This window comes from Cucurbita pepo, chromosome LG13, assembly GCF_002806865.2.
Source record: "Cucurbita pepo subsp. pepo cultivar mu-cu-16 chromosome LG13, ASM280686v2, whole genome shotgun sequence".
In the NCBI taxonomy this organism is placed as follows: Eukaryota; Viridiplantae; Streptophyta; class Magnoliopsida; order Cucurbitales; family Cucurbitaceae; genus Cucurbita; species Cucurbita pepo.
Genome location: NC_036650.1, coordinates 4566158 through 4578340, shown reverse-complemented (window position 1 = coordinate 4578340; position 12183 = coordinate 4566158). Strand labels below are relative to the sequence as shown.

At 38.9% G+C, this 12183-nt stretch overlaps 3 protein-coding genes across 5 annotated transcripts in view; 2 read left to right on the top strand and 1 right to left on the bottom strand.

The window, feature by feature from the left end:
* Positions 1 to 4464, top strand: part of LOC111808014 (THO complex subunit 2-like) — a 36607-nt gene extending 32143 nt beyond the window's left edge. For all 3 annotated transcript variants that reach the window (XM_023693767.1, XM_023693769.1, XM_023693768.1), the window contains 6 exons: positions 409 to 564; positions 631 to 711; positions 784 to 1230; positions 1326 to 2495; positions 3397 to 3707; positions 3856 to 4464. In XM_023693767.1, coding sequence (XP_023549535.1) covers positions 409 to 564; positions 631 to 711; positions 784 to 1230; positions 1326 to 2495; positions 3397 to 3707; positions 3856 to 3925 — 2235 coding nt within the window. In that variant the 3' untranslated portion in view covers positions 3926 to 4464. The remainder of the gene's footprint in view (positions 1 to 408; positions 565 to 630; positions 712 to 783; positions 1231 to 1325; positions 2496 to 3396; positions 3708 to 3855) is intronic.
* A 91-nt stretch (positions 4465 to 4555) lies between these two features.
* Positions 4556 to 5948, bottom strand: LOC111809169 (putative clathrin assembly protein At2g25430). The gene has a single exon (XM_023695548.1). The coding sequence runs from the start codon at positions 5796 to 5798 to the stop codon at positions 4674 to 4676; it is 1125 nt and encodes a 374-aa protein (XP_023551316.1). The 5' UTR covers positions 5799 to 5948; the 3' UTR covers positions 4556 to 4673.
* Positions 5949 to 8670: 2722 nt separating this feature from the next.
* On the top strand, positions 8671 to 11286 carry LOC111809465 (G-type lectin S-receptor-like serine/threonine-protein kinase At5g24080). Its single transcript, XM_023695932.1, has one exon. It carries the CDS (start codon positions 8858 to 8860, stop codon positions 11276 to 11278), a length of 2421 nt encoding a protein of 806 aa, XP_023551700.1. The 5' UTR covers positions 8671 to 8857; the 3' UTR covers positions 11279 to 11286.
* The last annotated feature ends 897 nt before the right edge of the window (positions 11287 to 12183 follow it).

Genomic DNA, 12183 nt, shown 5'->3' with positions numbered 1-12183 from the left:
GAATATTTCGAATACATTAACTAGTTATGGTGTAATGGTGGATCCTCCCCACCCCACCCCCCCCAGCATCGCTCTATTAGATAGTTAATTTGCTGTACTGTTTACTCCAGTAAGTTCTGAAATTTGTAGCTTGTATGTTATGTATGAACCTTGAAAGATTAGCTTCTTTGGCTTCGTTTCTTTGGGGTTTGCTTCTTTCGTTATTCTATGGTCATAAAGATCTTGAATTTTTCTCTACTTTCATAGAGAGTTCTTAATTTAATTTGCTTTATCATTCAATTTTCAATCCCGACAATTCTGTTTGCCCTTACAAGTATACTTTTTTTTTTGTTTGTTTAAACGTTCATGTACGGTAGTATTGTATTTCTGTCAGTATATCTAATACTTCGTTAATCATGTTTCTTATAGGTTCATTGGAAGTGGAGCCAAAGAATTACACGGTTATTGATACAATGCTTGGAATCTACAGAGTACATGGAAATTAGAAATGCTCTTATAATGTTGACAAAAATATCCAATGTGTTTCCCGTCACTAGAAAGAGTGGGATCAACCTTGAGAAACGGGTAGGACATCTTCAATGTCTTGAATTTCACCTTAGTGTCAACTAAGAATTCTTCGTCTTTATGCAGGTTGCTAAGATCAAAAGTGATGAAAGAGAAGATCTGAAGGTGTTAGCGACTGGCGTTGCTGCAGCCTTGGCTGCTAGAAAGGTCTGTTGCGTTTTTCTAGTGTGTTAACCTTCTCAGTTTTAATTGATTAATTAACGTTCTTGCATTCTGCAGCCTTCATGGGTTACGGATGAAGAGTTTGGCATGGGTTACCTTGAATTAAAGACTGCACCATCACTTGCATCAAAGTCTTCGGCCAGTAATTTAGCTGCTAGCCAAAATAATTCCATTTATCCTTCCCAAAATGAACCTGGTGGAGGGAAGACTGCTGCATTAGCCATCCCAAATTCAGATTCTTTAAATATAGGCAAAGACCATTCATTGAGGTCAAGAAGTTCTGATGTGAGAATGGATAAAATAGATGGTTCTTCTGTTCCAAAATCTGAGATCGAGCATGGGAAAATGAAAGGCACATCATTGAACGGGCCAGATTCCCAGCCACTGGTGCCCTCAACGTCTGTACATTCAGGATCGTTAAGTCTGAAACCTGGTGATGATTTAAGTAGGACTTTGGATGAGGGCTCATCAAAAGCTATTTCAAAGACCACGTCTGAATCCGAGGTAGTATTAAATCATAGTTTTAGTGGGGATCTGGTTGTGTGTGTGTATATGTATGCCTTTTGAATTATGACTTTTTGTTTTACCATTCTTAACAGTTGAGAGTTTCAGCGAAACGATCAGCACCTGCTGGGTCTCTTAATAAAGCACCAAAACAAGATGTCACAAAAGATGAGATTAGAACAGGAAAAGCTGCTAGCAAGAACCCTGGGTCTTCCACAAGTGAAAGGGAGCTTCCAAGTCATTCAACAGACGGTGGTAGGCATGGAGGTTCTTCCAATGTACCTTCTTCAGTTATGCCAAACGGTAATACACAAGGTTCGTTAACTAAAGGCTCGTCCTTATCAGTAAAAGCTTTAGATGGTCATACTATTGAATCAAAGGCAGAGAGTGGGGTTGGGAGGACTTCCGATAGTAGGGCTTCATCAGCAAAGGATGATGGCACTGAAGCTCTTGAAGTTGCAAGGTCCTCTTCTTCCAGACTTGCTCATTCTCCCAGGCATGATAATTCGACCAGTGGTTCTAGATCTAGTGATAAGCTGCAGAAAAGAGCTAGTCCTGCAGAAGAACCCGACAGACAAGGTAAACGCCGGAAAGGAGATGGTGAAACTAGAGATGTAGATGGGGATTTTTGTATCTCTGACAAGGATAGATCTATGGATCCACGTTCTGTAGATGCTGATAAACTAGGAACGGATGAACAAGGTGGTTACAGAGGTTCAGACAAGCCTTTGGATCGGACAAAAGATAAAGTAAATGAAAGGTATGATAGGGAATACAGAGACCGGGTAGAGCGCCCTGAAAAGTCCCGTGGAGATGATCCATCAGTAGAAAGAACAAGAGATAGATCAATAGAAAGATATGGAAGAGAACGCTCGGTTGAAAAAGTGGAGAGAGTTTCTGATAGGTATCCTGAAAAGTCTAAGGATGAAAGAAATAAAGATGATAGGAGCAAATTACGATATACTGACTCAAGTATAGAGAAGTCTCATGTTGATGATCGGTTCCACGGACAGAGCTTGCCACCTCCGCCGCCCTTGCCTCTACACATGGTCCCTCAATCTGTTAATAGTGGGAGAAGAGAAGAAGATGCCGATAGGAGGTTTGGAACTACTAGACACACTCGAAGGCTTTCTCCTAGACACGAAGAGAAGGAACGAAGACGATCAGAGGAAAATTTAATTTCACAGGATGATGCAAAACGCAGAAGAGAAGAGGAATTTCGAGAAAGAAAGAGAGAAGAGAGAGAGTTGGGGATGTCATTGAAGGTAATGGTTGTTCAAATACAAGCAATTTATTTGATATGTCATGTACCTTTGTACGACTGCAAAATTAATTTATGTAGTGTGGTTCTCCATATGCAAGTAGAAGGGAACTTTTATTTTAATCATTTTACTTAGCATGACATCGCTTACTAGTATTTTGTTGGCACCTCCATAAAGGTGAAAGTTTATGCCTCTGTATTTTGTTGGCACCTCCATAAAGGTGAAAGTTTATGCCTCTGCCTTCAGATAGAGTAACACCAAACCCTGATTAGTATATCATGAGATGTGTTTATTTATCTATCTTGACTCGTCAGGAACCTAGTCTAGATAAGGCAGAACAGTTTTTGGGTTCGACCTAGAGGGTTTGTGCCTATCGTTTTTCTTCTTACCATAGTTAAAGTATTCTCATCATGGTAAGGAAATGGGGGCTATTTGTCAATGGAAATTTGTCTTATTGCTCATAAGCTCTACATGATGCGAAGCCTAAAAGATGTAGCCCATTGTTGAATAACTAAACTAACCAGCTTCCCTTTAGACCTCGTCTTAAATTATCTCAAGGTGGTGAACATTGTTTCTAGACCTGAATTATAGATACTTTGATTTCCTCTAGAGATGGTTTTGCATTCTTTTGTTTAAATTCGGTGAACCAGTATATTTAGGACTATTAACCTGGGATTAGTAGTTTTGCACCCTTTTCCTTTCACTTACACAAGTACGAGTTTGTCCACCCTACCACAATGGCTGTTTTTACAGTTATCATTTGAACATCATAATGCAACTTTCACATTGTAAATTCAGTAATAGTTGTACTCTCGTTAATGGAGCNTTTTTTTTTTTTTTTTTTTTTTTTTTTTTTTTTTTTTTTTTTTTTTTTTTTTTTTTTTTTTTGTCTTTTTGCATGTAGGCTGATGACAGGGATAGGGAGAGGGAGAGGGAAAAGGCAAACCTTTTGAAGGAGGACATGGACGGTTCTGCCACCTCCAAGAGGCGAAAACTTAAAAGGGAGCATCTGTCATTAGCTGAGGCCGGTGAGTATTCTCCTGTTGGCCCACCACCTCCTCCGATAGGTGTTGGTGCGTCTCAATCTTATGATGGACGAGAAAGAGGAGACCGGAAGGGAGTAATGATGCAGCGTGCCGGTTACCTGGATGACCCAGGCTTGAGAATTCACGGTAAAGAAGTGGTCAACAAGATGACTAGACGTGAAGCTGATCTGTATCCTTTAAATCATATCTCCATTCTTTGTGCATTATCATTAATGTTCAATGTTATAATTTTTGTGCACCCATCTGAGTCTGGCCTTGGATGATGATGAGTTTCATTTATTCCCTTAATTTGGATCTACTCCTTAACCAGGATTTAGAATGTACGACCGAGAATGGGACGATGAGAAAAGAATGAGAGCAGATCAGAAGCGGAGGCATCGGAAATAAGCTGGTCAATCAAATTTTTATGTGTAGCATACACTGGATCCCTCTACTTGTTAGGGTGAAAACTGCAAACATGATATCTAAGCTGCCTATGGAGAGGTTAACATCCACCGATCATCTTGTAAAAGATCAATTCTAAATGCAGACGAAGACAGTGTTGTAATTTATGGAAAGTCACTGAGCCCCCCGAGAGGGAATAGACGCCCGTTCCTGTAACGACGACCAATTCATAATCAAACAGGACGGGACACTGGGGGTGAATTTCTGCGATTGAGGACTATTGTAATTTATAATCCAGATTAGGATAAAGTTGTGTATCATATTTTAGCCCCCCCCACCCCCACCGAGTATATTTGTGTTCTGTATGGCATTAGTAGTGAGAGTATGAGTTCTTCATAATTAGTGTGAACGTGGGGCATTTTCCCATCCCTTAGCAGTTCCTCCTGCCCTGTTTTCTAGACAAAAAAAAAAAGTCACCCAATTTAAACGAGGGTGCTATTGAATCATCTCCCATGAGTTTCACTTCCAAAAGATTTTGAATATGAAGCTTCTTTTGTGCTATTATTTCTTTCGAATTCGATATGGTTACAATCGAATTTCCATCAAACAACCATATAAAGTCGAGTGTTTAATCGAAAAGTATTTACATTTCATTACTAAATTGCGTATTGTTTTGAAGTAAATTACATTTTAAGAAATATAAAGTGGCAGGATAATAGTTGGGATTGAAGAGTTCCATTTTTTTTCTCGCTTAAGCACCGTCTTCCTTCTCGTTTTCTAATTCAATCAATGGCTTCACTGCGAATCCGCTGTCATGAGAAATCGCCCATGGAGTGCCCACAACTACGTTTCTTCGCGTAGCCGCAACTTTGTTCTCAGTCTCATCCCTTGCCGGAGAGTTGAACGACGACGATTCTGATGTATTTGTGAAAGAGGTAAATGAAGACGACGATTCCGTCAGCTGCCACATTATGCCAAAGGATGATATTAGGGCTTGGATCCGCGATTCCGGAATACGTTCGATATCGGGGAATTGATACAGGCTGCACACCTCGACGAACTTGCACCAATCGTAAAGCTCCGCTAGTCGATCTGCTTGAACGGCCGCCTTCCTGTATACTCGGATCGCTGCAGCGCAACTCCGGTGCGGCAATTGAAGAAGACCGTCTTCGATTGAATTGATATCCCGACAGACAGACTGATAACAAATGAAGCTCTCACGTATTATGTGCTTCATCGCTATTCGAACTGCGGTGCTTCGTGCCGCTCTCCCGGCCGGCCTGCAGTCGATTACTCTGTCAATTAGGCTCTGCATCTGTGTCGATATTTCAATTACTTTGTTAATTTTTTTTATTCTACTTGAAGTTGTTCCCATAGCTTCGGCTTCAGATGAAACGCCCGGTACTTCGGTGCTATAGAACAAATCGGAATCCAGAGCTTCATTAAGCAACCGAGCGTAGGATCTGATGAAAGAGGCATAATCTTCATCCTCTCGGATGTGGCGCTGATATAGAGAAATGAATCCATTGGCCCGGCTGCGAAGAAGCTCTAATCGAAATTCACTGTTCTGAGGAGCTGATTGGATCAATCTGTGGAGTAGAAGCAGACATTTGAGTCCAACTCGCCAACAGCGAGTTTTTCGAAATCGACGGGAAAAGCTGAGAGAAAAGGTGCGACATGACGTCGGAGAGAAGGCGAAGATCTTGAGAAGCTCTTGAACGTACTTCTCCGACAACGGTGAGTCAGTTGGAGAGGTGGCTTTGATGACTATGAGATTGACGTTGGAAAATCCTCCGGCTGTGACGATTTTGGCGTAGCCGACGGAACAATTCTCTTTGACGGCAGTGAGAACTTGCTTGAATCTCCTCTGCATCATGTCAATCGATTGAGAGAAAGAATTCTTACAAAGATGATGCAAAAAAAAAAAAAAAACAGGTGAAATTGTAAATGCATACACAAAACTCGGTTTGATTTTATGCAATCTGATAAAAACTGTTTTTAGCTTTGGGTGAATCGCAGTGCTTCAACTTCAAGAACATTTTGTTTTCTGGCTTTCAATTATAACCAATAATTCCTTAGAATAGGTTCCTGTTTCAATTTTTCATCTAATTTCCCAAATTCAATAATACCTTATAATACCTTATATATATGTATATATAACAATTATTATCTTTGTATATATATGTATATATATATATAACACTTATTATCTTTGTATATATGTATATATATATATATATAACACTTATTATCTTTACAATAATGTTTGGTAGTAAGACATAAAAATAATAATATCTAATAGTTGCATTTTATTTACCCTGTCACATTTATTGATGCTTTTGGTGAAAAATTAAAATACTCATCCAATTACATGTATTAAAATAGTTTCTTAGTCTACCAAAATAATTATAATAATAATAAGTAGAAACAATAATAAAGTCTTTTAAAAATATAAATAGTGAAAGACTTAATATACTAAGTAATTCTTCTTTGGTCCTTAACTTTTAAATTTTTATTATTGTAATATAAAAGAATATTTAATTAGATCATTCCATAAGAAAATGCTTAGGTAATAAAATTATTATATATTCATATATTTAGACACATGCCATTTAATACATTTAGCTAATTTAAAATATCAAAATAAAAATATACAATTTATCTTCAATTTTGATATTTATTTAACTTGTGAAAACCAAAATAACAAACGAAAAGGAAAAGGAGGCATCTTAAAATAAAAAAAATATAATATAAAATATAAAGAAAAAGATTGCAACTTCATTAATATAAATTATAATCTTTTTATTAAATAAATTATTGAAAAGAAGAGAATACATTAGTATTTAAAACATTATAAACAAATAATCTTGTCATACAAAGATTATAAAATAAATTATCTTTATAAATATTATTTTCCTCCAATATTTTTTAAAATAGGGTCATTATACTTACTATTAGTTTGGTTTGATGAATTGTATGAAGTATGAACGATATGTATTTTGTGGCCCCTCCAGCGTCGTACTCTGTAATTAATTGACATTAATTATGTTATGTTATGTTATGTTATGACGTATGATATATTATGTTGTAAGTTATACTATGGGATGTTTGTGTCATGTTATAGATCTTGTGATGACTTCTATGTTATATGATGCATGATACACTATGTTAGCATGTTCACTTTAGATTTATGAAATAATGTCAAGCCACTAATATTATTCATGAGAGTAATATTATGAAAGAATGAATGTATGACTCGCATCGTATGAATATGTCATGATTTAAAGTTATAGAAACTTCATGGATTTTTTAATGTTTCGAATTAATTTCCCTATTATGATGAGTACAAATGTGTACACTACGATATTGTGTAAACCATGATATTGTGCATGTTCCTTTCCTCTGCAGCTTTTCTAGCAGCGTGCGTGTACGTTAATTGAGTTCAGGGGCACATATACGAGTCTGGTTGGGGGTTCATGTGCGTGAACGTAGGCCGTGTGCAAAGAAGTACTACACATCCAGTTGACTCTGACTAAAAAGTAAGACAAGGCCATGATGATAATGAAAGGATAGGTCTTGACATGGTTGCATGTGCTTTCATTTCTTAACCCAAATAGTGGAGCTACTTACCGAGTATTTTTAAATACTTAAGCTATGTGCTGCATTTTTTCAAATAAAGGTAAACACCCATGTGCGGATGACAACGTCGTCATGGAGGTCACAGGATCAAAACTAGGATAGTGTATTTATGTTTTAAATTGTAGCCCTTAGATTAGTTCATGATGTTTTCATTACTTTGAACTTATTATTACTCTATTTTTGCTTTTCTATTAAGGTTTACTTTTATTTGAAATTTTTTTTAGGAACGTTTAAATCCATGACATTATTTATGAAATATTTTAAAGAGATTTTTGTGCATAGGCATACTTTATAAGATTTTAGTTATTAATTTTGACAAAATATATATATATTAAATCAACTTAAAAATTATTGGTGAACTCAATTCAACCCAAACAAAAATAAAGGGTTGAATATCTTATTAGAGTCATCAACACAATTAATTCAAGTCATGCCTCATAAGTCAGAAATAATATTAGACTTTTATACATTGGTAGTGCACGGTTGAATCTTCTAGATTTTTAAATAAATATATAATTAAGAATTATATATTTCATATATTTTGTTAGAGGTCTTTTTATGGACATGTCAACTCATACATTTATCCTCGAATATATTTTATATAATTCGAGATGTTACATAAATTTAAATCTCTTAAAATAAAAAACAACCGTACAACATATAACATACCTATTATTATATTAGGGTTAAATTCTCTATTCCTACTAAAAGTTGACCCATAATTAAAATAATATCACGTAATTAATATTCTACAAATATTTTAGTAGTCTCTCATATTTGAATGGATCATATTTGAATGGAACTTTATTTGGTCTCTTTTCAAACTTCATTAATATTTGAATTTATTTCTATTTAAGTTGATTTATTGATTCATTAAACTAAAAAATAGTTTCTAATAATTAGTTTCAATTGCAATTAACATTAGTATTTTATTTAATAAATTAAATTTTTTTTATTAAAAAAATAGATAGAATTATCCATATAAAATTAAATAAGAGGACCCACAGTTCGAGGGTTTTACCCACGAACCCCAAACCGATTTAATTCCGGTTCAGAAAAATGAACCCAACGCTACCCGAAATGCTAATCCAACCCAACCCAACCCTTGTAGTTCGAGTTGGTTGGTCCGGGTTGTCGGGTTGAATGTACACCCCTATTTAGAAGTCAAAAAAATGGAGAAAAAAAATTCATCTGCTTTCAAAATGGTTTGATTTGACGAATTAATGGGACATTCATTTCTTCTCCTCATATTTTAAATCACCCCATTGTTTCCGGCAGCCAAAGATCTCAGTAACCATGTCTTTCGCCGCCACCCCTCTCTCCATCCTCCTCCTCCTCTTCTTCTTCTTCTTCACATCTCCTCTGTCTCCGGCCGCCGCCCAACTGCCGCCGAAACCCACCAATTTCTCCGCCTTCTCGATATCCCAATCCCCATGGCGGCCGACCCAGAATCTCATTCTCTTCTCCCCCAACTCCCTTTTCGCCGCCGGCTTTCGGCTACTACCAAAAAGCTCCAATCTCTTCGTCTTCTCTGTTTGGTACTTCAACATCTCAACGGACAACGTCGTCTGGTCAGCCAACCATCTTTCTCCGGTCAACCGCTCAGCGGCTTTGGTCATCACGCGCACCGGCCAGCTCCATCTCGACGACGGTTCCGGTCGCAATCTCTGGCCTTCTAACAGTAATGTTTCTGCAAATCCAAATTCAACCCAATTAATCCTTCGCAACGATGGTGATTTGATTTACGGCACATGGGAAAGCTTCCAATTCCCCACCAATACTATCTTGCCTAACCAGACATTAAATGGAACCACCATCGTCTCCAACAACGGCAAATATGCGTTTGAAAACTCTGTTAATTTGACGTTTGGTGCAGATAGGTACTGGACCTCTGGAAACCCATTCCAGATTTTCCTGATCGGAGGTCAAATCATCATAAACAATCAAACCCCAATTTTCCCTTCTGATTTTAACTCGACCCGGCTGCGGAAATTGGTGGTCGACGATGATGGAAACCTCAAGATTTTCAGCTTCAACCCAAGTCTCCGGCGGTGGGATGTCGTTTGGCAAGCACATATAGAGTTGTGTGAGATCTTTCATACTTGTGGCCCAAATTCCATCTGTATGAGTACTGGCAGTTACAACTCCACCTACTGTGTCTGTGCTCCCGGATTTATCCCCGATCCTCGCGGCGGAGCACGGCAAGGATGCCACCGGAAACTCAACATATCAAAGACACCCAAGTTTCTTCAACTGGATTTTGTGAGTTTCAGAGGTGGAGTTAAACAAATCTCCCTGCAAACCCCAAATATTTCTGTCTGCCAAGCGAATTGCTTGAAGAATGCCAGCTGTGTGGGCTATACATTCACCTTTGATGGTAGCGCCCAATGTGCGCTTCAGCTTGACATTTTGTCGAACGGGTTGTGGTCGCCAGGGATGAAGATAGCTGCTTTTGTTAAGGTCGACAATTTGGAAACAGATCACTCAAATTTCAACGGAATGATGTACAAACTCCAAACCACATGTCCAGTTCATATCACCATACGGCCGCCGCCGGTGATTAAAGACAACACGACAAGAAACATATTGATAATCAGCACCATATTCATTGCCGAACTAATTTCCGGGGCGGTTTTCTTCTGTGCATTCTTGAAGAGATTTGTAAAATACAGAGACATGGCTCGCACGCTTGGTCTCGAATCACTTCCCGCCGGCGGGCCAAAGCAGTTCACTTACGCCGAGCTAAAGACGGCCACGAATGACTTCTCGACCTGCATCGGAAGAGGCGGATTCGGCGAAGTCTTCAAAGGAGAGCTACCGGACAAACGCGTGGTCGCCGTCAAGTGCTTGAAAAACGTCGCCGGTGGCGACCGTGACTTTTGGGCGGAGGTGACCATCATCGCTAGGATGCACCATCTGAATCTGCTTCGATTGTGGGGATTCTGCGCGGAAAAGGATAAAAAAATGTTAGTGTACGAACATATTCCCAATGGATCGCTCGACAAATTCCTCTTCACCAAACCTTTACCCTCCGATTCGGAGAAGAACGAAACAGAGTCGTCCGATGAAACCCCCTCGCTGGATTGGAACATCCGGCACCGAATCGCGATTGGGGTAGCGAGAGCAATCGCGTACTTGCACGAGGAATGCCTGGAATGGGTATTGCATCGTGACATAAAACCAGAGAACATCCTTCTGGACAACGATTTTTGCCCCAAATTGTCGGATTTCGGATTGTCTAAACTGAGGCAAAACGAGGAGACGAGGGTGAGCATGTCTCGGATTAGAGGGACGCCGGGTTACGTAGCGCCAGAGCTGGTGAAATTGGGATCGAATTGGATGACAACGAAAGCAGATGTGTACAGTTTTGGAATGGTGTTGTTGGAGATTATGAGTGGGCAGAGGAATTGTGAGATGAAAAGATCGACGGTGGAGAGTGCGGAGTGGTACTTCCCTGGATGGGCATTCGAGAAGGCGTTCGTGGAGGAGAGGATGGAGGAGATTTTAGACGATCGGATAAGGGATGAGTGGGAGAGTGGAGGGCATTGGGGGATTGTTAATCGTATGATGCAGACGGCGATGTGGTGTCTTCAAAGCCTACCGGAGAAGAGACCGTCGATGGGGGAGGTGGTGAAGATGTTGGAAGGGAAGCTTGAGATTGCTCCTCCTGAAAAGCCCTCTATTTACTTCTTGTCTGAACACCCTACCACTTCATGAACCACTTCTTGTCCGGCGAGGCCCATTAAGGGATGTTTCTTCTACTTGGGCTCATTTGAGTCCTTAATCAAATTCCCTAATTCATGAACGGATTAGTCCATCTTTGGGTCCATCAAGATCTAATCCACACCATTCAAAACAAACAACGAGGACACATTGGCTACATACTCTCACCTCGCAAAAGATTGGCTTCCACCCATGTGACCTGCAACCATTTGGAACCAATCAAAATCAGTCCATCTTCATATTGTTGTATCCCAATGCCACCCACAGATTTTGGGAATATACAAAAGGATGAAAAGGAAAAGCAGCCACGCCTGCCCCCACACAGCTTTCAACTTTGAGTTCAAAATTAAAAAGACCCACTTTTGAAATGAGCCAAGAAAGTATAAAGTTTTAGCAGATTTGAGAATTTAGATTTGGTCATCTCACACAGCTGCAAGCCATTCAATGGGTAGAAGGATGCACGTGATCATTACCCTTTTCTCCCATATTTCTGACTCTGATTACCATTTCATCCATCGTCTATCATTGCCCTTTATTAATGCCTTTAAACCTCTCTTATTTCGCAATCTTTTGTTATGTAATCCCAATTTATGCTTACTTTCTTCCATTGGATGTAATTCAATTTATACACCATTTTATGTTTGTAAGTTAAATGAGGCTCGGGTTTGTAACTAAGTTATTCGATTGGAATATGCAAACTTCATTACATGTAAAATTGAGTATCGAATGTCGTACTCAAGATTGGTTTTCTAGTTTGATGGAGTAAGAGTTAAAATAAGAGTAAATTATAGCAAATCTAACCATAAACCTAGAGTGCTAGGGACACCGCCTGTTTGGTTTTAATGCAGTGCTGCAAATGTTTTGTGGCTTTGAACAATGAGATTCATATTTATTTATGG